Source organism: Pavona decussata, unplaced genomic scaffold, assembly GCF_977016875.1.
Source record: "Pavona decussata unplaced genomic scaffold, jaPavDecu1.1 SCAFFOLD_91, whole genome shotgun sequence".
NCBI lineage: Eukaryota > Metazoa > Cnidaria > Anthozoa > Scleractinia > Agariciidae > Pavona > Pavona decussata.
In genome coordinates, this window is record NW_028145508.1 from 2222253 (window position 1) to 2249490 (window position 27238).

Consider the following 27238-nt stretch of genomic DNA (forward strand, 5'->3'; position numbering starts at 1 on the left):
CTCCAATACAGTTGCTGAGTAAATGCCGGAGTAAATTCGTTTCTTCTTCGGCTTTACATGTAAATCCCAGGCTTGAATGAGCTGTTCGCGTGTCTTCGAAGCGTATTCTTTGCAGTCATACGACTCCAAATCCACCGCCAAAGAAATTATAATCCAAGATATTCGGTAAAATTGTCCTTTAGATCGCTTTTCACCAAATTGGATGGTGAATCTTACAAATAATCTTGCCTATTCACTTACTTTAGGACTTACGATTACTAAGGTTTACTGAGTTCTTGCAAGGAACGATGCGCGTATGACGTCACACAAAGATCTCATACAAGCAACCGCATTTTAGAATCACCACGGGCGTCACTTTGCCGTCGGAGTAATGGCGGACGGGTTTTCGACGGTTTTCGGCCACGTATTCCCAGGATCAGTAAGCTTGTATAAAGCTAATTAATAGCTATTTTTGAAATTATGAACTCATTAAATGGATTGGAACTCGAAAAGGGCAAAAATAGAAGTAAAAATTTTCGTCGTAGTGGCACTTTAATCATGTTGTGGTAACCGTGTAAAATAAATAAGCCCAAACGCTGTACCTGCGTCCCGTCAGTGCCGCGTTTACCACTCTTGCCATCTGGTCCACCTTCTCCCTGTTAGCAATAAATAAATAAATAAATAAATAAATAAATAAATAAATAAATAAATAAATAAATAAATAAATAAATAAATAAATATACATCAAAACAAAATTAAAACTAAACTTTTGTTGTTCTCCCGGGTGATTTTTTTAAATCGTTGCTGTATTGGGCCGCCACCATTTTGGGTTTTTAAAACGTAGCGAGTTGAAAACGACGAGATCAACCGCCTTGGCAATATTTTCTATTTTCGCCTATTTTCTCTAATCCAAGATGACGACCAGGTATCTCCCACAAAACAAAACCTCATTCCTCGCCCCAAAGTACGCCTGCTCTGAAGCCTACATTCATCAATAACGCGAAATGTTGCTACTGTCAAGAAACGCGTGATAACAGATTTGGGTTGGTGTGAATAATGAGCTTCAGCTGGCGGTTCATTTTCTCCAGCCATTTTGAATTGTGATTAGAAAAGAAACATTTTTGTGACCATCACAAGCGTCTTTAATTGGTTGCAATAAACCAGGCATTGTTGAAGGAATAACGCATCGGCGAGGGAACGAGGAAGTCAAGAAACAAAGGGCCAGTTATTAAAACAGAGTCTAACTTAGACCGCGGCTTAAGACAATCAGTGGGCCTCTAAATCTGTCTATAAGTGGGCTATTTTAAGTAGATAAATAGTTTTCTAGACTGGGACGCAAGTCTTCTTATTACCATCAGCAGCAGACAATGTTTAGATATGATTGTTGGCAAAATTGTAAACGGCTTAGAACGTGGTTTTGTTAAACACCGTCTAAACTGCCTTTTAATAAATGACCCAAAATGTTTAGTGAGTAAAACAATGGTTGGGGAACGTGCGCTTTTAATTGTAGTACATATCTTTGACGTCCTCTGCAAAACAATAACGGGAAATTGACAAAATTCAATATTTTAAGGAGAACATGGCCACACGACGAGTCCTTTCTTTTACGGAACTTGAACGCTGTTACTACTAATTATGTTCTTACATAACTCAGCCGCAATGTACAAGTTGAACGGGTTGGAATAACGACAAAGTAGATCAATTAACCTAAATATGTATCTCTAAGTGACGTTTCCGTTGGCGTTGCAGTCGTGGCTACGTAAGGTCCCTAATAGCACAAGTTTACCGTAACTACAACGAAAGCGAAATGACAAAACATACAATGCCTCCTTTAACGCCTGGTATCCCCACAGCGCCAGCAGCACCCGCAATACCCTGCAATGAAAAGACAAGAAAAACAGGTTTGTTTACTTAATCCGCTTCATCTCTGATGGTGAAAGCAACTCATAAAAAAAATTAACTGACTTATTTCTCTTTAGCTATATCAAAAGCACCTACATTTCTCCCCCGAGATCCTCGGACACCAGCTTCACCGAGAACTCCTGAAGGGCCCTGAAAATACATTTGGTAAAAACTGAAATTAACATTTTGCTGCTATGAACAATAGTTGCCGGCAACAGGCACTTTCGTTAAGGGTTCCAAAGTCAGGAAGCGCTTTAACTTACTTAAGCCCAGTTCAAACGCGGAACTTTACGTGTGCTGAGTTTAATGAAAATGAGCAAAAGTTATTGGTCTTTTTTATTTCTATTAGGTTCGGAACATGTAAAGTGTTGAACGTTTGAACCGGGCCTTAGACATTCGGTAAGAATTTAATGGTGTTACAACATTGGTATATATTGTACTGATTTTGGAAATGGTATATATATTCATGTCGGCTGGTTTAACTAGAAATAAATAAGCAGCCCTTGTGACATACATTTTCACCCATTTTTCCTTGGTCTCCCTGTTCTCCAGGTCTCCCCGGCTCTCCCTGTGTTCACAAAAAGACAAGATGTTAAAAAAGCAGCAAGTCTAAAATGATTTTAATGTGATCGTATGAACGCAGCACTTTTACTCCGTTTCGGCGATCCAAGTGGACGGGGCCTATACAGTGCAACCCCGATTAAACGAACCTCTATATAACCAAATCCTCAGTATAACGAACGATATTCTCCAGCCCGGCGTTTTAAAATATATGAAACACTCACGAGAACCTCGATATAACGAACCAATTTCCCTTCGTTAAATCGAGGTTTCACTGAAGTACGTTGCAGTGTGACGTATTTCCTGGCGACGCAAGTTAAAATTCGAGTTAAGTAAGTGTTTACCTGATCTCCCCCTTCTCCATTGAGACCAGGGACACCAGACGTCCCCTAAAAGAAAACAACAGATGATTATGATCTTAGCATTTCTCTTGGCCAACAGTCTGTTGATTCACAGACTAGGTTTTCTTTTAAAACAACATCGAAGAAGTAACACAATAAATAGCACAGTCGGAACGAATAGTCAATTTCTTAAACACACACCTCAAAAGAAATTTAATCGAACAAACTTACTTAGCCACAGGGGAATTGAACTTGTGAAGAATAAAGTGACGTGCGTTTGCGAAACCGGGTTCATTGAACAGTAACTAAGGTAAACACTTCTTTTGCTTTGCTCTTAAAGGTTCTGGAGACTGAGGAGGTGTATGTTGATATAAACGCTGTTACTCGTATCAATCTTATGTCACTACTTAGTTAGCTTGCATTTAACTTTCTAAATAAAAGTTAGTCGTTTATGTGTTTTATTTATTCATTTATTTTCTTATTTAATTCTTTTTCTCTTTGTTTAATGAATCATTTCTATTTTGTGCTGTTAATTTTCTGTTCCTTTCTAGCGTGTAAACAACTATCAATGCTACCCACCTCGAATAGCCCTTGCTAATCGTAGGTATCTAATATTGTAATAAGTCTTCTCTTATGACAAATTGTTGTTGTTGTTGCTTTCTTTTCAACTTTTTCATTTTCCTTTCTTGATACAAAACAGCAAATGGCATAAAAGTACACACAATAATAAACTTGCCCTTTTTCCTGGTCGTCCGTCTGATCCAGAGCTGCCTTTTGGACCCTATAAAAAAGTTTAAGAAGCTACGTGATTAAAAATACAGGAATGTAACGAAGATGAAGTGCCAAAAGCCAGAAAAGGCCAAATATTAAATTCCACTCTTCCACCGACGCAGTACCACACTTTCTTTAGAAATTAACCCCCTTTTCTTCTCAGTTCGGTTCGCTCCTAATTTTCCGTTGCAAATAACGGGGTTTAAACAATTCCCATTGAAGAAGACCTAAGAACTAACCAGTGCAAACAAAACTAATTATCACGAGGGTCAAAGTAACTCGGAAATGTCCTATGAGAATCAGGGTACCTTTTGGGAAATAACAGGGGGAAAGTTTAAAGTGTAAAGGTCCAGCAACAAAACACGGGATACTTTAAGCCTAAGAAGGGATGCGGAGAACTCATGATCCTTCTGGCGTTTTAACATACGAATTAAAACGAATTTTCATCTGAAAAGCTTTGTACTTCGCCTCGCTTAATGAGTTTCAAGGGAACTCGGAAATGGTCTATTTTAAACCATTGTCTCTATCAACGATTTTGAGGTAAAAAAAAAAAAAAAACTAGACCACCCATAATTAGCTCAAGACTGGGTAAACAATAAAGGGCTTATTCGCCAAAGTTACGATAGCTTTGCACCACCTCCATCGATTGAAGGGTCTTTATGACTAGGAAAGATTGATAACTATACATGACGTACCCGCCGCCCGTTAAAACCTGCAGCTCCACTATCACCAACAGCACCATCAGGACCCTGCAAGATATGAGACATTAAAGTCACTGATCTAAAATTCAATTTATAAGCTAAGCTAAAAATGAATAAATAGATAAATGACTCTAATTCGACCCCCTTCCTATCTCGAACAAAAACCCGTTACTCGCTAGCTATCAAGAACAATTTTTCACCGATTTCTCTGACTACAAGGTAGAAGAATGAGAATGATGTATTATGCAGTCAGTGACACAGGCATACTCGGAAAAAGGAAATCCAAGTTCTCCCAACAGAAGGAAAACTTATGACCTTCCAGTTACTAGTTTGGATGCTCCTCCACTAAGCTATGGGAGACTCATGGAAGCTAAGGCCATTAAACTAGGTTCTTGTGAAAAACATGCTGCATACTGATACGAACTGAAGATAGAAGAAGTCTACTGAATTAAAGTACAACATACCATTTCTCCCATTTCGCCATCTGATCCAGGGGAACCAAGGCCTCCCTGACCGCCCTACGAAACACATTGGGATAATAAATTATAAATGCGTATCATATATATGTACTAGATATACGACAATTTTCAGTCTGCCAGGCGAGTACTGCACTAGTTATTTTTTGTATATTATATATTACCTGAACACCTTGGGGTCCCTGTTGTCCTTCTTTGCCTTCAGGCCCTGCTTCTCCCTAAATTTACGTACGCGAACAAATAAAATATCACACACAAATACGCAGCTCTTAGAGAAAAATATATAGCCGAGATATCACGGACCGAACAGTGAACTTGAAAAAGGTACTTCAATCGATGAATACCACTCTTTACGATTTTATTCATCAGATGGGCAAAAACGGTAGAGACACATCAATATTTTCTGACTTTACTAGAACGCTGACTAGTGTTCTTAACTTTCATATGATTGAGGGACTCAAGGAAACGGCAAACCACTCTTTACATAATCTGCATTTAAAGCGGCGACTGCATGGAACAGGGGAATTTGTTTATCATCATATCTTACTTATAATTGTACATGTAAATCGCACATGATTCAACTCATGGCCGTCAGTTGTGGAGTTAGTTTATGAACGAAACCTGAAATTCCGACATCTGTATGCAATGTTCTCTTCTATTTCCCTGTTCTTTTCTTCGATGCTCTTCGGTTTTCGATTTTTCCTGCTTAAAACTAAGGATTCATTTTTCTTTTTCACGTGATTACATCTAGTAATAAAAAGATGATCAAAACCCAATTAAGGTAGCAATTTGTCTTGTTTTACCTTTTCTCCATTTAGTCCTCTTTCTCCCTCGATTCCACGTTTTCCAGCATAACCCTAAGGTGAAAAAATTGAAAGTATCGTTTAGATCACCTATCGGAGTCGCTTACACTCTTCAACGCACTTTTGCCTTACCTCTTCTCCTTTCTTACCAGCAGGACCAACAATACCACGCTTCCCAGGAAGGCCCTAAATAAATAAATAAATAAATAAATAAATAATGAGGCTAGAGCTACAGTGTTAGTCAAGTTTAGTTAGGACACTTCACAACCAAGACGAAAATGTCCCTCTCCTGCTCCCCTCCCCCTCTCAATGTTGTTTTTCGGAATTTTTCTAGCCAATCTTGTAAACCAACATTGAGAGGGCAGGGTGGAGAGATCTGTCCCATCTAATGTGACTAACACTGTAGCTTTTACTTGTGCCTGCGGCACTGGTTTTGAACCCTCAGTCCTCCCAGGGTACCAAAGAAAGAAGAAACATTTCAACCCACCCCCCCGCCCTTCCTCCACCCCTAATATTCGTTAATTTAATTCATCGCCTACTTTTCTCATCATGCGTAACGGATTTTTTGTTTTTGTTTTTTCAGTTAAGTTCTACATACTGCAGCATAGGTCTTGCTTTTTTCCTGCTTGTCATGAAACAAAATTTAGCCGGTTTTACTTTACGTTTTCCCCACACGTATACTTAGTCTCTAATGAATACAAGAAACCATCCGAACTATAGGCCATTTCCGAGTTGCCGTAAACCTCATTATGAAAGCGAGGCTAAGTGCAAAATTTTTATTATGAAAATAAGTTTTCATTCATATGCAAACAAAACTAATTTTCATAAGAAAAGCTTTCCACTTAGCCTCCCTTTCATAATGAGGTTTACGGTAACTCGGAAATGGCCTATTAACAACAACAGTTGTTTTTACCATTCCACCATTCTCTCCTGGTATTCCATCTTCTCCCTTTTCTCCCTGTAAAAAGACAAACATAACCATCTATTAGTAGCATAATTTTCTTGTCGTCTAGGCCACTATATAACCTTGATTCTCTAAATCTCGGAGGGAAATTCATTCAGAAAGTCAAATTGCACTTTCAGGAAAGACAACTCATTCAAAAAGTCGCATAGAACTTGCACAAAAAAGTACACAAAAGAGAATGGTATAAGAAACGGTTTGTATATAAAATCTTTTTCTCTGGTTTAAGACTGCTGTTTTCATTCACAACAGGAAAAATATTAACATAAATATGCCTTTTAGGGTAAATGTAATAAGTAGAGCGAGACCTCTTTATTGCCCGAGTTTCCATGACAGATAAGTTTATTGTATGAAAATTGTATTTTCTGAAGATATTAGCAAATGACCTACCCCGCCACCCGGTAATCCAGCTTTTCCACCAGGTCCGGGTCGCCCTTCAGGGCCCTGGAAAATTAAAAAATAATCAGTAATACTAATGTTATTTTATCTCAATCACAGAAACAACCGGGAAGAACTAATGTGTGATGGGCCCTTCTAGTAGTGCATGCAAGCTCCTGTTGAGTTGCAGTGTCTTGTCACTTAACATCTCTTGTATAATGTGAGAGGATGGTTTTTTCCATCCCCACGATTAATAATACCAGGTCTTTTCACAGATCCATGGACTAGCACACATGCCCAGCCACGGCTCCCACAATTGTTGTGTGAGCGCGCCTCTGCATTGACTTGGCTCTGCCATGCTGGTGAGCCCTAACAAGGGCGAAACAGCTGTCTATGACTGCCCAGGCAAGTGCACGGGTAATAGACTTTGCGCATGCGTGAAGGGTCCCTAGTGTACGTGAGGTAGTGTTTGCACCATCTTAAGTTACTTAAAATTACTTAAAATATCATGTTACCCGTTCTCCACTGATTCCTTGCGGACCTCGCAAACCCACAGCTCCCTATGAACAAGTGACAAGTGAGAACAAAACCTTACTTGAAGTCCAAGAATCTTTCCAGTAACCTTTAACATATCTAGGAAAATCTAAATAAAGAAAGTCACATTACCAGATCGCCACGGTCCCCTCTAGGACCCCTTGATCCACGCCTGCCTTTTATTCCCTATCAACAAATAAATCAATTTAGAAGGAGGCTACAGATAAATCATTGGTATTTCATGGGCTAAGTGAGTGCGACAAGAAGATATTAACTGTACCAAAAGCCACGCTACGGTCAAAGACACGAAGCGTTTTCGGTTCTCGTCAAATGATTGCAGATAACCCTCTAATATATGTTAATTTTCAATTATCGTGTTACTGAACTTGGGACTTAAAATCTTCGTGTCATCAAAACTTTGCACTCTTACAAATTGCTATGCAACGCGAACCGGCAGAGGCGTCAAGGTTTTGCATCCCATTTCCTTGTGATCTCAAGCCCATTATCCTTTTTTCCTACGCAAAAGTCATGTTCCTCCGTCCCGACTCAAGTTACAAATAGTCTGACACTCTTTTGGGTGAAGTAAGAGGTTCTCAGGGAATTGGATGAAGAACTCTCCTAGTTAAACTTCCCGCTAACTCGACCGAAAACCGATTTACCCTCGATTTGACGCCATTTTTCAGTCATTTTAATACTATCAGCCAACTCGAACGCGGTGAACTCGAACTATTTTTAATTTCCCTTGGTTCAAATCTAGTACCCGATAACTCGAACTATATTCTAAAAACGTCGGTCGGTAAACCTCAAAATTACGAAACATAGCTGATTGACATGTCGGAATCTTATTGTACATGATTTCAATGCATGGAAATGTGTCCTTGATAAGTTTTTTAAAAAGTTTCGGCAAAAATTCCGAAACTAAACGTTCTTATCAAAAGGCTGTTATAAAACAGACTTAATTACTGCACCCAAGTGACTTGTGATTGTGAAAGAATAAAGAAGAAAACCACGATATTTTATTGATTTTTGACAGGACTGAAATTCAACGGTAACCTCGCTAACTCGAACTATTGTTACTGTTGTTACCCTTCGGAGGTCGAGTTAGCGGGGTTCTACACGAACACGTTGTAGTATTTCATCGCAATTTAATTCGAATTGCTGATGGCCTTCCGAAACAAGTCTGAAAATGTCAGCCGTTTCCTCCCCCTAACCCACAGGGGGCGAGACGGCTGACATTTCGGACCATTCCGAAACAAACTGTTGGGTGTTCCTTTTTGTATGTACATTCCAAACGGTTATGCTTACCGTCATTCCTTGAGGTCCATTAAGGCCAGCATGTCCTTCACCACCTCGGGCTCCCTGTATACACAATGCAAATTAACTATGACATGAATAAAGGCCACAAGACTAACTTGTATCGCTGTATTTAAGCGGTGTCGAATTCCATTGAGTTTGACTCAAGTGACAGTCCACCATTTTTCCCCAAAATGTCTTAAAGACAACTGGTTCAAAGGCCACATCCAAACAAAGTTCATCATTTTGGTATTCACCAAGCTGCTTGGTGAAGCTTGGTCACGTGACCTTCAGTTATTTTGAAAGAACTATTCCTACCTCTTCTAACGAATTGGTTGATTTGAGGAAGGAGATTAAATGTGTGTTAAACCTTCATGAGTACATATTGCAATTGTACACTAAATCCAAAATACAACAAATCAATTTATTTAGACCAAACGAAACGCAGTCTGTGTTAAAATTGCATACCAGTTTTTATTCCATATATAGCAAAAATACGGATTACATTGCTACATTATCATCGGAGAAATAAAACCAACTTACCCTCTTACCACGTTCTCCGTTAGTTCCAGACCCACCCGGGCCGCCTTGAGCACCCTGATTTGACAATGAGAAGAATTAAAACAAAACTTAATCCCCCTTCCAGAAACTGAGGGGAGACTGGTACGAGTGAGGATTTATGGGATCGTATAGGTAGACAGATGTAAAGGAATAAGAGAAATAAGGCCGACACACCTCAGCAACCCCCTCAGCAGCAAAGTGGGTATCATTCTGAACTGAACTGAACACCTTTATTTAAACAGGGTACTCCCTTGAGGACAAACATACAACAGACCTACTTGGAGTGGCGCTTTCAAGAATTGAAATGAGCATCTCGGCGTCTCATCGAGTAGATATGTTAAGCAATATTCCTTGAGGTATAAAACATTCATTTGGATGAAAAATATCTGTCGGTTATGGCTTTAATTTTCTCCCTATAATGCATAACGCGTCGATCTTGGCATGAAGGTAAAAAATTGAAACAATTAGTGATACTTAATAATTACAGATAATGCCTTGAATGCAATTTGCCGACTTACTTCGTCCCACTGTGTTTATTGATGAATCTATTGATGAACCTTTCCATTACCAAAATGTCTTAGACAACAATCGACGTTTTCTCACCTTCCTGCCGGGGTCACCTTGGTCACCTCGGCCTCCTGGAAGACCGGCTAGACCCTTGAAAAAAAGAGAAGAAAAAAAAAAGGATGCATCGACCAATAAACAACGGCTCACAAAAGTTACACAGACTAGGCGACACGTGTAGCTTTGGCTATTTATCACGAAATGACGTGATCAGAAAATCAGGAAATCATGTGACCCTAAGCTTACAACGTGATAAGCCATTAGTATTAACAGTTATCCAAAACAAAGGAAAAAGCTGCTTGATGTAGTACATCTGTAACATTTCAGTTACGTCCAGTTGATGAGAATGATCACAGAACGCTCGCCTAGTGAACGTCTCTGTTATGATATAAAACGACAAATAGATCTTATTTTTCCTTGAGTCTGTTCAGTGAAGGATCGTAGAGGACTTCAAAATGTGGTAAGAATATCAGTAAAGCACTCTCCTTCGGCTCGTGTGATATCACACGTGATCTACAACTGGACAGACGCACAACAAACTGGAATATTTTTGTTGATTTCACATTTCATAATATCTTACCGAGCGTCCTTGTTCCCCGTTAGGTCCTGTTCTACCGGGTTTTCCAATCTCACCCTACAACAATATAAAAACAATGATGTAAACGAAAAGTACTTATTTCAACTAAATATTACATAAAGGTTCCCCGTAATACTATTTCTTTTTATGTCTCTTTGATTACATTCTTGACTTTTCATTCCTGGAGGTAACATTAGGGAACTTCTGATCAGAGTAACTGTATGAGTACGTCTTTCAAATTCCAAACCAGTCACATCTCCGGAACTCTCGCTTCTTCACGTTGTGTACCGGAAGATAAGGAGATCCAAGAAACGACATTGCTGTGACCAGCTGTGACCACGAAAACTATATTTGAAAGTCGTACTCGTACCCAATCTCTTACTCGCAGTCAAATCTGGAGGTCCCTTTTATATTGGAGGAACACATTAAATTTTCTGCGTGAATGTTTCATAATGACTTCTTTCCTTCGGCCCTCTGCCCGACTTTAATTTAAAGCGTTTTTTTTTTCGTACCTGCCCTCCTCTTGCACCGGATTGTCCAAAATCTCCTGGTGGTCCCTGTCCGTCACAACAACAAAAACAGCAATCAAACAAGCCAAGGACGTCATCAATACAAAACACTGAACTGTTCAGGATATTATTTTGGAAGACATTCAACTCACGCAAGTGATCATTCTAGGGATTTGGAAGTCTGATGCCTTTTGGGAAGGAATCGCTTGCGAGAGATAGATACGGCGATAGGTTAAGATCTGGTTCAAGAAAGATAAGCACGATTTGCTGCCAATCGGAGATGGTAGTTCACGAAAATGGTCGCTCGGGGAGTTTCATGTCGTATGTAAAGGCTGGTTTCGCGGATCGCAGATCGCAATAAGGTCTGCGATCGTCTCCGATCCTGCGATCGTGATCGCAGACGATCGCAGAAGATAGAACCATGTTCTATCTAAAGGCTGGTTTCCATATGATCGCGGATCGCAGATCGCAGATTGCAGATCGCAATAAGGTCTGCGATCGTCTGCGATCATATGGAAACTACTTCTGCGATCGTCTGCAATCCTGCGATCGTGATCGCAGACGATCGCAGAACTTATTGCGATCTGCGATCCGCGATCATATGGAGACCAGCCTTAAAGAGCTTTACCAAAACCCAGACTTTTTACTGAAAAGTATTTAATGCATAAGTTAAGTTATAACTAATAACTGAGAGACCATCGCAATTATTAACGTAACTTAAGCAGATGCGAAAAGAACGTCTGAAAATTATTCAGCCTTGAACCTGTGTACTCTGCGACTCTGGTGCAGTGCTATACCAACTGATATATCAAGTCAACTGGAAACTTGTCGGAGCTCAGTTGTCGAACTGAATGATACGCTCGTGAGACACCAAGCGGGAGCTATTACATTTTATAGAAGAACGTGTGACAACCATATTCGCAAATTGTTTTCTGGTTTTCTAGTGCCACACCCTTCGATATGCCAGTATAACTATTATTTGATTTTGCAGCCGGCATTAGTTACATTACACCACGCTTAAAATCAGATAACTCTATAAAAAAGAAGAAAAGATTGCCTCGGACATAACCCTTTTGAATAAGTTGTCATCACCACGAGAGCATCGTATATGGCAAAGACAGAAAGATGGTGAATTCTCCCATTGGTCCACTGAAATAAAATATGATAAAATAGGACGGAAATCTCTACCACGGGATTTTGTCAAGTGGAGACTAATGGGACAGCTCTAGACTTCCGTCTTACAAAGGTTAATTTGACGTTGACCTACCCCGGGTCCCACAGATCCTTGTCCTCCTGTAGGTCCTCCTTCACCCGAATCTCCCTAAAACACATCGTATGATTAGTTTTAGTACCCAGATGAAGTTTTAAGAGAAAATAAAGAAACAATCAAAACATGGAAATAGGAAATATACATACAAACTTGTACAAAGAAAAATGGTCTGCTTAATTTATGTGTGCTAAAACAAACGTTAGGTGTATGTGATGAAATTGACATTTTGTTGAAAAATACTGCATTGTGCTGGAAACTTAAACTGTGAGTAGATGTCATAAAAAATTGAGTGCTATCTGTTGTTAATAATAGTTGCTATAACTACACACTACAAACACGACAAATGGAAATTAAAAGCAATAGTAGATGAAATTGGTTCCTACGCCACAAAACAAACAAAATCAATTCACCTACTTACCACCCCTCCGACTTCTCCTTGTTTGCCAGCCACACCAGGTAGACCGGAAGGTCCATCGTCGCCAGGGAGACCCACAGTTCCGGCTTCACCTGGAGGTCCGACATCTCCCATGGGGCCAGCGTCTCCGTTCTGTCCGAGGCTACCTTTGATTCCTGGTTTTCCGGGAGCTCCGGGTCCCCCTACAGCGCCTTTAATACCCTATTTGATTAAAAACGATGTTCATAAGAGGTCAAGTTCGATAAAAAGAAAACACAATCCAGTGACACCAAGGGTTGAATTCTGGCCCGGATCTTTAACATCTGCTTGGCCTACCATCCCCACATTTTGAACAGTGGCATGAGTTATTTAAACGTCCTTTACTAATTCAAACGAGATGTATTTGAGAAGGTCAACAGCTTAAGAAGAAGGTCTGAGCTGAGAACGTCAGAAGTAATAACATGAAAGTAAAATGGTTTCTATACGAAATTGTGACGGTAACAAGCTACATGAAGATCTGTGGTGAACGTGCAAGTACAAGTAACAATAATAATAATAATAATCTTTTATTAGGAAGCTTCCGTTCACTAAACGTGGTTTTCGTGTTTTTCAAATCCCAAGCGTGAGGCAATTGTTGCTTATCGGTTTATGTACCGTTTTGTCAGAGTATTATTTTAACGTATACGTAAGATAAATCGTTGTAGAAGTGGCTAATATACCTGAGGTCCCGCTGAACCGACTTGTCCCTCTTTCCCTTCCTTTCCCTGAAGACGCAAAAAGAGTAAAAATCTAACAACACGAACGATTAAACAGACAGGCAGACCGACAGATAGACCAACAAATAGGCAGGCCGACAAAGGCTAACAACCAAAACAAAACATAAGTGTCCTTACTTGAGGACCCGGATAGCCACGACGTCCGCTTGGGCCAGTTGTTCCTATCATACCCTGAAACAAATAACAATGAATAATTTAGCCATTGATACTTTGAAAAGTGGTTTTGCATATCCAGTCAAACATCTCCAAAACCTCTTGTTCTGGGCTAGGTACCCCATTCATGTGGCTGTCACTGACACTGGTAATTCCAGCTTATCCCCAGTGCATTATCTTTGGGGTAGACCCTTCGATTATTCATTTTCCCCCAGTAATCTCTTTATAAATGTTCTTACCACCACACTATCATCCAATCTAATTTCCATAGCTATTGTTGCTTTAGCATTTATATTGTAACAATTGGACAACTTTGAGACTTACAGGTTGTCCATCCATGCCGGATTTTCCTAAAGCACCCACAGGTCCCTGTGGGAAGCAAAAGAAAAATAAAAGTGAAATGCATTCACATTGTCCATAATGGTCCACCACAAGAATTGAGACCTTTAGATTTGACCACGAGTACGAGATCGAGTACGAGTACAACTTTCTAATCCAGTTTGCACGATTTCGATAATGACTTGTTACACCAATATTGTTTCTACAATCTCCGGTCCTCGTCTGAGTTCTGGGGACGCGACTCGTCCTCGCACTCAATCTTGTGCTTGCACTCAAATCTTAATGTCTCTAAAGTCATGTCCTCTAGCCTGCAGCATTTGCTACAACATGTTGAAGATCTAGGGACAGAAGTTCTCCTAACTTAAGACGAATCCAAATTATTTTTTTGCTCACAGTAGCTATTGTTGGAATAACAATTATTGTTTGGAAACAATACTTAGGATACATCCTTACTTAGAGGGCTTCGGAAATCTGGCCTCGGTCACCAGAAATTTATTTCGCGTGGTTTTGTGGAGCGGTTGTCGGACGGACATCCGCCGAAGTCACGCGCCCGAACGCCCTTGGCATTTAGGGTATTGCTCAGTTGATCGACGTTCTATTCCTCTATATTTCATGTGCACTACATAAAAATAAAGTAGTTTTTTACCAAATCTACATACACGCATATCTTGTTACGTGAACTTAAAAGTTAAAGCCCCAGTAACTCATAGTACTGAGAAGCGGATCGCATTCAACATTCAATTTCCGTGAACTTGCCTGGCAAAACACGAACCGTACAGGTTTACAATCCAAAGAACAGAACACAGGCGTACAAACGTCGTGTTAATGGTTTTAGATTGTCTTTGTTTAAATTAGTTTCATTTGAACGAGTTTCAAAAGCCGTAACATCACCGTTCATAAAAGCTAATTTGATAAGCCACCTATCAGAATCTGACCTTGTTTTGTTTTCCAGGGCTTATCACTGGGATACTACGGTATATCAGTGGTCACATTCCAGTATTTTATCCCCAAAGTTACAAGATAGAATCGCATTTTGCTTGCACAAGGTTTGACTATAGTAGGTCATACCTGATCACCATCCTGTCCTCTTTGTCCTACTCGACCGCGTGCTCCGTCTTGACCCCGTTGGCCAACCGAGCCCGCTTTACCCATGGGACCTGCGTCGCCAATTGGACCCTAAAACAATAAGAATAAATTACAGGCGATTCGCTACTTTAAGAGATCGAATTCGTCAGATCTAATTTACAAGCCAGAAAGAAAAAAAGAAAACTCCTGTGTCTGCTTGTGCATGGCGCTTTCGTTGAGCAGAGGTGAATGCGCGCGCGGTCAGGATAAATGTGTATTTAAATCCCTACTTTCAAAAATCTTGATATGTTTTCGCTTTTGATTGTTTCTCTTAATTGCTTTAATTATTCTTCAGTTATCAATATATCGCACTTTTTTTTTACCTGCAGAAGATGTGGCCTTCTGCTCTCTCAAAGGGCGGTGGTGTTACGCTCATGGAGAAGACGACTTCAGTTCACAATCGCGCACTTCGATCAAAGCAAGTTTCAGTTTTATTTCTTTTACCCCAATACATAAGATACGTACAAAGAAGACGCACATGGAAAAAGAAAAAGACGGGGAAGCCTAAAAGGAAGCCATAAGGCACATACGACAAAGGAAGGTTAGACTCACCCTTGGCCCTTCATATCCTGGTGGACCTCGTCTTCCTTTTGAGCCTACGGGTCCCTGAAAAGGAGAAAAAAGAAGTGAAAAAACAGCGATGGACAGAATTGACAAATGGTACTGTATATATAGTTTATCGAAACTTCTCTAGACAGAACCGCGACAATTTTGAAGAAGCAAAAGCGCGGCTCTCTGACAGAACCAAATTTATCGACAAAATCCATGCAGTTTAACTTACATCTGGTCCATCTGGGCCTGGATCGCCATGGGTGCCGGGAGGACCTTTGAAACCCTAGGATGAATAAACATAGAGTTAGATGAGCATAATTCCATGTAAGAACATTGCTGTGAAGTCATACTTTTCGAGAGGATATCAGTAGATAACCCACAGTTACTGCCATGGTTACATGTACTTTGGTCAGGACACAATACTCTCGTGCTCAGTTCGTAATACCTTGGCGGTTATTATTAGAAAAAAGCACTCTGTTTTTTCTAGATTGAGAAATCTTTTCAGAACCTTGTCAACCCTAACCATTCAACAGATAAGAAAACCAGTGAACTTAACTTTAAATAATGGTTCTTTCCTTATGATAGGGCCTTTAAATGGAAATAACACACAACCTTTTCACATCCGCAATCAAACATGCCGTCATGTAATGTATACTGTAATGGTTAATGCTCCCCTTTCAGAAGTAAGCGCCGCTTTCTCGAGAATGTTGCTACACTACGCGTCAAATCCCCACCTTTCTAGAGACCACGAAGGAATGGTGCTACATACCTGTACTCCAGAGTCTCCAACACTTCCTTCCTTCCCTGGAAAACCGAACTCTCCCTAACGATAACAAAGAAAAAAAATGATCAAGCGCTAGCAACTTATAAGCATATATCTTAAAAATCATCGAACTATCCAAATAGAGCTGGGCGCAGTTAACGTTGTTCAAAGCCTTGGGTTAACATGAAGTCTAACACGGGTTTTATTACTTATCAATTATATAAAGCAGTTTTTCCACAACATTTTCCCCTTCAGTTTTGATTTAGACTTTTCTTTGCCTCAAGCTTAAAAGCAGTTTTCAAAAACATTTTAACGACCGAAATGAAAACATCGGTTAACGTTTAACGGGGATTAGCGTTAATCGGCTTTCGAACAAGCGAGCCCTGACCTGTTTAACGACGCATTTTAATGAAACGTTTTCAACATTCATTTGACATTTTTCTCCCGCGGGCGTAAATGCCCGACTAATTAATTTAAAGGGATCAATTTTTTCGGAATTCACAGTAAAATACAGCACGCTTAACTTTCCTCTTGAGGGAGGTCTCCGCTTACGAAAGGATAACAACAACTAATTCAAGGAACGAAAGGAGCTTTTCACCTACTAACACCAACTGTTTCGAATGTTTAGGGTTTCTGAGTTAGCTGGCCGCCACATTTGTCCTACCTCATATCCTTTAGGTCCCAGTTCTCCAGACGGCCCAGGCAAACCGAGCTGTAAATGGAAAAAGAAATAAGACTGGAAAAAAGAAATGGAAAACCGTACATGGTCTAAAATTCTGAGTTTGTTTCCGGTAAAACATCACTAACTGCGAAGAAGTCAACTACAAAGAATGAAAACTTGCCTTGATCGCTCCTGTATCAGGAACAACACTGACTTGAATTAACGGTCCTTTGAGTCCTGATATTCTCTGCAATGTGAATAAATAATTAAATGGGTAAACAAACAAACAAAGGAATAAATAAACTGCTTTTATTTGGCGCGAGAAATGCACTTATACCGCTTTGTCCGCGAGCATTGCCTGTTCCGAGAAGCGAATAGTTTCGCTTGACCTTCGATGTCACTGGTTTGAAATTTCACACTTGTATTTTTTTCAAACATTTAGAAGTTACACCAAAACAAATCGTGAACTTGCTTGCACGTCACAGTGACACACCTAACGCCTTTAACTTAAAGTTCATAGAGTTCTTTATGTCTGTTGATGTTATATAACGATTACTTCAATTGGCTGTACACTGACACTTTCAAAATGAAAACAACCCTAACAATAACAATTACAATCACAAATAAGATGAGATAAATAAAGATATTGAAACTAAAATAACTTGACTGTTTCTTCTTGCAGGCGGTAATTTGGCCAGCTATACCTTAGAAGTGTTGACAGTTTTTTCATTATCCTCGAGCTAATTGCAAAGTTCTTGAGACTTCCGCGACATTAAGATTGTTCCAGATTTGTATGGTTTTTATAGGTAATACATTTTAGTTGTATGCGACAAACATTCCATATGAATGTTAAAATATATAATACGCTAAGAGATGAGATCCGATGCCAGTACAACAGAGAAATCAGTATAGCCTGAGGAATTCTGATTTTGCTATACCCTGCTTCAATACAGTGAACGGAAAGCACTCTATTAAATGTCTTGGACCGACACTATGGCGCCGCATACCAAAGGACAGTAGAAATGTGACCAATTTGAATACTTTTAAGAAGAAAATAAGACAGATGGATCTTTCAACTTCAGTTAGAAATGATTGTCGATCTGACCCTTTTATCTGCAGTTCATATATTTAATATTTTAATAGAAATGTTTTTGGCAATTTCTAACAGTATTGTACATATATATGATTTGCATACTTAACATTTGATTTGTATTAAAAATTATTTTAAATTGTGTCTCTAATTAGAAAACGTGCTAAAGTATTCTTGACACTTAAATAAAATTCACTCCTACATTATTGTGGCTTTTGCGGCAGGTGCTGTCAATTTAATTAAATTAACTTTATTTAACTTCTTGTGCCTACTTACAACAGGATAACGTAACCTGAAACTTAACAACAATCTCTGCTGAAGGATAAATGTAAATTAAAGAAAAGCTGAACTTAAAAATTTGGCAAGAAGTTTGGACTATCCGAAGATCTGCAAGGCTAATCGAGTGGATGGCCCAAAACTATTAACAAGGTTCAGAAAATAATTGAAAAAATATAATCCATTTAATTATGATAAAAAGTAACACTTCCTACAGATAAGAGTACAATTTGATAATGGTTGAATTACTACGCATAAATCAGAACAGGCATGACGCAGAAGGTGTTCTAAACGTTTCATTTCATTGTTGCGTTTGACGTTAGGAGAGAGCATACTATTCGTGTCGCTTCTTTCTGGGTGTTGTGCGATTTCAGGGCTTGGGCGCCATTTTGAACTGGCTAATCCCACTGGCTAATTGAAGTCCCGGGGGTGCCTCGCTTCGGTCTGGATGCCATGAGATCGAACGCACTTTACTAATTCATGTTTATTACTAGTTACAGTCATAATACTCAACAGCGAGAACTTACTGTTTGGCCTGTGGCAGATCCCGGAGGTCCTGGTGGACCTGGCATTCCTGGATCTCCTGCTTGACCTAAACTACCTCTATTTCCTTGGGGTCCCTGGAAAATTGTCAAATCGGGCAATTATCAAACCTTCAGAGAATTTAAAAGAGGATATATAGGAAATAATCATAAATTTGGACAGACATGAGACCTCCGCAACCTAAAGTGACGCACATCACTCGTGAATTTATTGCAATCTCTAAGCAAGGCACTCATGGAAACCGGAATGTAACCATAAAAATATATATATATATATTTGAACGAACATAATGTGAAAGCACTGGCAGAAAAAAAGCGATAACTGTGTTTAGACAAAGTTTAAAGATGGTTCTGTAATTCAGCGGAATCTGAAAATGACTGGGGACTAGGGGAAAGGCTTCGTTACATGGAGGGTTCGTAGTATGGAGGTTCTGTTCCATACAATTTAAGAAGCCGGGATAGAGAATATCCAGGCCCGTAGCGGGGGAAGGGACAGGGGGGGCTTTGTCTCACTATTTTACCAAGCCCCCTCAGTTGTTTTAGCCTTGCTATGGGCCTGAATATCGTTCGTCATACCGACGACTTCATTATAGGTTCCATTGTTTTAATATTTGCAAAAATATATATATATATATTATTGACAGTTTCCCGTGAACTGCTATTAGAAACCTTTAGATTCTAATACGAGCACGACTACGAATATACGAGATTGACTTCAAGTTCTTAGCGAAGTACTAAGAACAGATATATCCCAGAACGAGTTCATTTTACTCTTTACGAGCGACGAACTTGATGCAGTCTTTTTGAACGATGATAGCTAAGCCCCTTCGTGATTTCAAAAAGACGAGATCACCTTCGTTTCGAGGACTTGTTTTCGCCACTACGCCGTTCTCACAAAAACTCGTAGTAAAATGGCGACGGCTATCTCGTTTTCCCGCCAAAATGGCACTGGTTCACCCGCGCGCTCTTTGTCTATTGGAAAACCTCGTAGTCGTACTAGAATATAAAGGTCTCTATTAGGAGGCTTAAGACCGCTAAGTGACCACTTGTGTTCATTCTCCGAGGGTTGCTTGCCACTTAACAGAGGATTGATTTGATTGAGCTGTTCATGTGATTGTGACGACAGCGTACGTCACTGGCAGTTACTCACCAACTGGAAGCCAAACTACTGAAACGGAAGCCTCTTGGTTTTGGTTTGGTAAAAGTGTTGCAACGCTTTCAACGGAGAAGGGTAGGAAAGAGTAGAAGAGGAAGATATCGAATTTAAAATCTACCTCAAAAACATTGCATATAACCTGTGTACTTACGTCATGGTAAATAAAGATTGATTGATTGATTGATTGATTGATTGATTGATTGATTGATTGATTGAAACAAATATTTCAAATTTACTGATTGCAGGGGTAAGGGGAAGAGCGGGTAACAAGGGAGAAGTCCTTTACCTTTTGTCCAATTGGTCCTGTTGCGCCACGCGTGCCCTGTGACCCAGCAAAGCCCTGTGTCAAAGATTTGAAATAAAAAAGTGCATAACGAACACCATTAACCTTACCGAATGATTTAGATTCGACAAATAAACACTAATATGTGCTTCCCTGAATAGTCTAAGTTAGTTTAAACAGTAATTCGTCACAGTAACATTAAGATAGCAAATGATCGATGACCATTTGAATCTGTACCCTGCCATATAAAAGGTATTACTAAAAACTAACTCATCGGATAACGCAGTTCCAGAGTTTGATTGGTTTAGCGGCCATGGCATACGAGCCATTATACCATGTCCCACAAATATGGGAAGAGTACGTGTCAGGGAGAACGAAAATATCACTAAATCAGCAAGATTTAACGATTTCTCGTGGTTGTTTTTAATACAAAAAATATCCCACTCGCGTTTGCTGGATACGCCAACTCGGCGCTGCGCACGATCATTGAGTTATTGTTGACTTTGCTCTTTCTTTCTTCCTTTCGTTCATTCATTCACTCTTTTGCTTTTTCATTTCTCCTTCATTGTCATCCGGCTTTCGTTGGTTCGTTCCTTTCTGGCGTTATTTTTTCATTTACATGTTCGTTCGTTCGTTCGTTCACTCAAACGTTCGTGGCTTTGGCAAGGTTAACGAATAGGAAATACATTATAGCATTGAGCACTTTCCTGTCTAGCGTTAAAGAGAGAATTATATTTGATGAACGCTGTGCTAACATTACTGACCTTAGGCCCCACTGGTCCAGGATCTCCAGGAGGACCAATAACCTAACAAATTATAAAAAAACGTGTTAATTGGTTGGGACGAAAATGATGAAAAGTGATTGAGGGAGAAAGGGGAAAGCAATGGCATATGTGGTCGTGGTGAAAGGAGGGACAGTCCACTTTTTTATGAATTGAATTGAACCTTCCATGAAGAGACACACTTAGCCTCATTTCAATTTCAGTTTCAGTTTCAGTTTACTGATTGCCTCACCGACATAAGTACACCATTAAAACATTAACAAGGCAAGGTAGGCCAAGGAAGCCAATAAAGCTTATGTAACGGACTACCTTGGATAGCTCAGTGCCCGGTGGGGGGAGGGGGCGGGAGTCAGGCATGGGGAGCAGTCCGTTTGGGGAATAATGATAATATAAAGTTGGCGGGAAAAAGCACTTAATTAACGAGCCATTCATAAATTAATTTCTTTTTGATTGAAATAACTTTCAATGCACTGAGCAGATGTACTTTGGATTATCACAACACATTCCTTCCATTCTGGAAGGGACGCTGCCCATTGTATGAACGTAGAACAAACAAACTAAGGACCAGTTCAGACGACGAACTTTTCATGAGCCGAACTTAATTCAAATTAAGGTCGGCCCAAATCACGAAAATCCCGCCTTTTGATTCAGACGCCGAACTTAATTTACTTGAAGCAAAACCAATCGAAATGTCAGCGTTGTTTTTTTATTTTTTATTTTTTATTTTTAATACGTTATAATAATTTATGCATTAGGTTCGGCTCATGAAAAGTTCGACGTCTGAATCAAAGCCGTTCCAAAGCCGAAATTCCCGGATGAGCCAGGTGGGAAGAACGGCTGAGCCGTTCCAAATTGAAACAGCCGTTCCCAACTGATTCAGACGCCGAACTTTTCATGTACTTAATTCGAGGTATTAGAATCGGCTCATGAAAAGTTCGGCGTTTGAACCGGGCCTAATAAGCTACCAAACAATGCAAGTCACTTACCGTTGCATCGATAGATTCTGAGAATTGGAGAAAACAAAAAAAAAACATAGCTTAGTATCTTTTAAGAAGCTAAAATTACTAACCCGGGTGTTGAGCTTATACTGAAAGGTTTAATTGCCATCTGAAAGTTCGAATTATTTATTACACTCTATTTTTCACCAGTCATCGACATCTAACACGTACCTAGGAAATAAACTCGTTAATTTTAGATCAAGATATGAACGCAATCATATATATGGGTCAAATATGTAGTATCAGCAGGTCACATATTTACAGAAATCAACCAATCGTATGCTCCTTGTCGAGATCTTTCCATTCTCTGACCGATGCGACATGACATATCGTGAACAGAAACGTTTCTGATCATTTTTGTCTTCAGACATGACATATTACATCCCATATGTTACTCAACTATACTGCTGGAAGAACTGAAAGCCATTTATCTACCCACGAGAGAAAAAAAAAACAACGCAATATTTCGCGCCAAAATTACGACGTGGCTGCACAAACACGCGACCTATGATTGACGGTAATTCCGTTAATTCGTGCTTGGAAGAAATTTGGAAACAAACACTTCTACAGGTAGGATTATCGAAAGATTTTTCATGTCATTTTTCATGGGCTATTTTTGAAATCAATAATAAGCAGAACAGTAAAGGTTACAGGATCGCATTGAGAACATTAAGAAACAGTGACAATTTGTCTGGAGGAAACTGTTGTTGACGTCTCGTCAGAATAAGCTAGAATAACGAACCATGTCTACCTTGCGACAAAACTCGGTTGAAGCGTATCAAAATTTTATGATTAGGTTTATTGAAATATTCATGGATACAATCAATTCCTGCGTCACTCTATGTGAAATCAATTATAAGTTGTGATTTTCATTGTGTTGCCTTTGTTATGTTACCTCTCGTCAACAATGCGCTTTAGAATATACGCCAACATATTATTAGAAAGGTTTCTAATTCTTACGAACTTCGTTTTACACTGGCATTTCCCTCAAACCACTTACCATTCCTAATCCCGTACGCTCACGTCACTGAAATATCAACATTGGAAGCATTTCAACCCGGCAATTATACGAAAACTTACGTGCTGTTGACGTCTTTACAAGAAGGAAGCCAAGAAGAAGCGAGTATGGCCAACGCAGTATAAACATGGCTAGCCTTCGCACCGTAAGCTGCTAATGACACTACCTCCAGACCATTTAGATGACCAAGTTTGAGCGAAACCAAGTTAAAGGCCTTTGAGTCTGTCGCGTGTGCAAACGAGCAAGACAATAACCTCTGAATGGGCCCTTGTGCCGAAATGGCGTCCCGTCGGTGTTGCGACGTTACATGATGACAGATTAAATTAATGATTCACTTTACACTGTAACACAATCGTTCGTCAGCAATAAACTAGGCAATAAATCAAAAGAACATAGGATCAAAACCACGTGGCAGAAGTTAATGTCTTTAATCGAAGTTAATCGAACAAATTCGAACAATTTGCTTAAATTAAATTATTGTTAAAGGAAAGTATCACGAGAATTTGATGTCATTTCAAAAGCTAAAATGTTTGTCTGTCAACTGACAGACAAAAAAATATTTCCCAGTTTGTTATAAATTATCACCTCAGTGCAATAAAACTGTCGATTAGTGCCTCTGACCAGAGAAAGAATAGCTCGGTGTGGAATGAAACTTAAAAAACATGGGCTGGAACAGATCACGAGTTGTTCCTTTCAAGAATTGAGTTGATTTCTTTCCTCTCGTTATTCTAGAATTATTTTGTCGCTATGTGAAGGTCTTGTCAGTCCAAAAAAAATAAATGGCTCGGTGAAAATCAAAAATTATCTCATGGTTTTCACATTGGTACATTTTTCACTGACATTTGTGGCGAGATTCAGATTTGTGTATCACAATGCTATTTTTTGAAAATAACTTTCGATTAATCAGTGTGGTTCAGAGAGATATTTTCTCCGGCTTTTACTCTTAATTGCGTAAAGAATATCATAATAATGACGACTAAATTACTTGTTTTATAGGAAAATGTAAATACAACGTACTGCCTCCAATTTTTAGAGGAAAGGGATGTGTTTAAAAGTGTTGACGGGCCTGCACGTCTCCTGCAGTTCGCAAAAAGATTGCTCTTAAAGCCTTTCTAGCTTATCTCTGCTTATTGAACGTTAATCTTGATCATGAAGGGAAAAAACTCAAATGTACTGAATGGAGATTTTCTTAATGATCATTCTGAGCCGTTAGGAGAAGTTCCTTATATGCCATTGCAAATGCTAGCTCTGTGGCATTTGTCTGGGTTCACTGGCACGGATTAAACAAGATATCAGACAGTGCTAAATAAATGCTATCTATGAAGACATGGGATCCGTGGATTTTTTTTAACTGACTTTCATGCTTTCATGCTTATCTGCAGTGAGATTGCAGGCTATTCGTTTATCACGTATATGAGAGTCTAATAGATCCGTGTCTCTAGGAGACAGCGCTAAATATATGTCATCTGCAAAGAGGCATCCCCCAACCTGTATAACTGGGACACTAAATAACACCAAGAAAAGGAATATCTTGAAAGAAAGTCCAAGAAATTTCCACACGAGAAATGCATGTACCATTTTCTTTTTTTCTACATAGCGGATTTTGCGTCCTATTCATGCAAATTCAGAAACCAAGCAGTATCCTTAAATTAAGGCAATGTGTTTAATTTCCAAGCTTCATGAGACTTGAGATAGTACCCACCCCCTCCCTCGATAACTCAGCAAGTACTCGCTGATGGTCCCTTGTTCCTAACCCCCCTCCCCGCCTCCTCCCCCCTCCGATAAATAATGCCGGCTATCCCTAAACAATGTGATTTTTTTTCGCATGTATTCAAGCCGGGAAAGCACGTTAGGCGCATTGTACTCATTTAGTCGGTTTTCGAACAGAGGCTTCGTTTACGTCTGCTTGTAAAAACAAAATAATCTGTTCTGGTCTGCTGAAAACCTTTGAAATGACGTGATTGCTCAGGTGTTTGTTTACCTGCAAGGGACGCTCTGTATATATAAATTACACGAAATCATTAGTGCTTGAAAAACAACTGCGGCTTGTTGGCGGAGCACCTACAGCGATCAAGGAAACGATATACTGCATCTCATTCTTTCAAAGCAGCAAAGCAAATATGTCTGTGAAGGTAAATTGGCAGACAACAAGACCCACCATTAGAGAAAGAACCAAGTTTATGATCAACAACCATCTCTTCAGTGATGTGAAGTTTGTGGCTCGTACGAGCGATGGTGAAAGTGAAACTAAGCGAGCTATTCCTGCTCACAAGTTCGTGCTGTCGATCGGTAGTCCTGTGTTTGAAGCCATGTTATACGGTGAGTTAGCAGAGACCAGAGACACTATCGAACTACCTGACTGAGAGTACGAGAGTCTGTTGGAGTTGTTTAGATATCTGTATAGCGATGAAGTGAACTTAAACGGAAGTACTGTAATGGGAGTGTTATACTTGGCTGAGAAATACATGGTGCCTTCTCTTGTTGACAAATGCAAAAAATATCTACACGATAATTTGGATGCATCAAATGTTTTTGACTTTCTGCCAACGGCTGACAAGTATGAGGAGAAAGTTCTTGTTGACCGTTGCTGGGAAGTGATCGATGGACAGACAAAAGCGGCCGTCGATTCGGATGGCTTTGTGACAATTCAAAGGTCATTACTTGAAAAAGTAGTCATTCGAGATTTCCTGAGTATCGAAGAAGTCGATTTGTTTCAAGCTGTTGATTTGTGGGCAACGAAACAATGCGAAGCAAATGGTTCAACAGCCAGTGGCGAGTTGAAGAGAAGAATTCTCGGTGAAAGAATTGTTAAAGCGATACGTTTTCCAGTGATGACTCAAAAGGAATTTGAAGCTGTTGTCGTTGAAAAAAGAATTCTTACTCCAGATGAACTGATAAGATTTTTCCAGTTTTTCAGTTTATCATTGACTTCTCCAGTGGGATTTCCAGAAACTAAGCGATCTGGTCCTCAGTGTTCTTCGTTGTTGCAGATTTGAATCGGTTGTGGAAACTGATTGGCGCTACGATGGTGAACACGACGTTGTAGGTTTTAAAGTGGACAAAGACATCACCTTACATGGTGTATGTCGGTTCGGAAGTAACAGCAACGACTTGGACCTGTGGGACAGAAGTACTAGCCCACTAGTTGAACTAATACCAGAAGTTAAAGGAACGTTTTCTTCTAGGCTTTTGGAGTACAAAGGTAGTACCTATTATGGTTTTAAAGTTTTGTTTGACTCTTCGGTCGCTTTAAAGAAAAATACTTCTTACGTTATCTCAGCTTCTATAACTGGCCCACCATCTTGGAAGGGCGTTGGTGGCATTGCAAGAGTCCAGTCGTCTGGCCCACCATCTTGGAAGGGCGTTGGTGGCATTGCAAGAGTCCAGTCGTCTGGCGTAACATTTCAGTTTCATCCGCATTATTTCAATATTCTACCTGACATTTTAAGATCAAATCAGCTGGTTGGTCAATTTCCTGAATTCCTGTTCTCTGTTTACCCTGAAATTTGATTTTTCGATCAATCGTTAAATTCCATATTTCTTTCCCTGTCCTTAGTAGGGGATCGTTTTCTCCAAGACAAAATTCGTACGTGCAAATGGTAAAGAAGGAGGATACAAAATGTTAAAAAAAAAAGAGACCAAAGAGATATAATTGAATGGTACTCGACAGTGTTTTTTCTTTCTTGAGTATAGCCGTATCAGTGGTATTGTCACGTCATTATCATTATCCCTAGTTGTTTTAAAGGCTAATCTGTTATAAATCGCTCATCTGCGGTCTCACCCACGAATAATTCGTTTTTGTTTTCTCACCCGGTGAGAAAACAAAGTCGGCAATTAAAAAAAAAATGCACAATTTTTCTCATGTCGTTGCATTATTGTTAGAAATTAAAACACGATCTTACAGTTCGATCTTCATAGATTTCAATATACAAGTATCGAAATTTAATAATAAAAAAAACTATGTGTGGTGGGAGAGAAGACAACAGTTGTCGAACGCAGATTAATGAAGCAGGATCACGCGGCTAAGCCAAGACTTTAAGCTACTTCATATTACCAGTTTTATAATGTCTGATTGAAAGCTCGAATAAACATGAACAGAAAGCAGAAACTACACCTTTCTTCCAGGAAAAGTAAATCATTTTCAGGGTC

At 39.6% G+C, this 27238-nt stretch overlaps 1 protein-coding gene across 3 annotated transcripts in view; it reads right to left on the bottom strand.

Moving 5' to 3' along the window:
* Positions 1-27238, bottom strand: part of LOC146474189 (uncharacterized) — a 65033-nt gene that overhangs the window by 31641 nt on the left and 6154 nt on the right. For 2 of the 3 annotated variants that reach the window (XM_085117473.1, XM_085117471.1), the window contains exons 4-38: positions 22060-22076; positions 21056-21097; positions 20295-20348; positions 18838-18930; positions 17126-17191; positions 16948-16995; positions 16290-16343; positions 15750-15803; positions 15521-15574; positions 14912-15019; positions 13829-13873; positions 13469-13522; positions 13295-13339; positions 12600-12797; positions 12179-12232; positions 10915-10959; positions 10406-10459; positions 9865-9918; positions 9244-9297; positions 8713-8766; positions 7540-7593; positions 7389-7433; positions 6886-6939; positions 6448-6492; positions 5667-5720; positions 5535-5588; positions 4896-4949; positions 4720-4773; positions 4250-4303; positions 3520-3564; positions 2787-2831; positions 2396-2449; positions 1978-2031; positions 1801-1854; positions 582-635 (exon numbers count right to left, since the gene is read on the bottom strand). In XM_085117473.1, the coding sequence (XP_084973599.1) occupies positions 582-635; positions 1801-1854; positions 1978-2031; positions 2396-2449; positions 2787-2831; positions 3520-3564; positions 4250-4303; positions 4720-4773; positions 4896-4949; positions 5535-5588; positions 5667-5720; positions 6448-6492; positions 6886-6939; positions 7389-7433; positions 7540-7593; positions 8713-8766; positions 9244-9297; positions 9865-9918; positions 10406-10459; positions 10915-10959; positions 12179-12232; positions 12600-12797; positions 13295-13339; positions 13469-13522; positions 13829-13873; positions 14912-15019; positions 15521-15574; positions 15750-15803; positions 16290-16343; positions 16948-16995; positions 17126-17191; positions 18838-18930; positions 20295-20348; positions 21056-21097; positions 22060-22076 (2021 nt within the window). Of the gene's footprint in view, positions 1-581; positions 636-1800; positions 1855-1977; positions 2032-2395; positions 2450-2786; positions 2832-3519; positions 3565-4249; positions 4304-4719; positions 4774-4895; positions 4950-5534; positions 5589-5666; positions 5721-6447; positions 6493-6885; positions 6940-7388; positions 7434-7539; positions 7594-8712; positions 8767-9243; positions 9298-9864; positions 9919-10405; positions 10460-10914; positions 10960-12178; positions 12233-12599; positions 12798-13294; positions 13340-13468; positions 13523-13828; positions 13874-14911; positions 15020-15520; positions 15575-15749; positions 15804-16289; positions 16344-16947; positions 16996-17125; positions 17192-18837; positions 18931-20294; positions 20349-21055; positions 21098-22059; positions 22077-23151; positions 23383-27238 lie in introns of those variants that run through there. The other variant, XM_085117474.1, reaches the window with a different exon arrangement.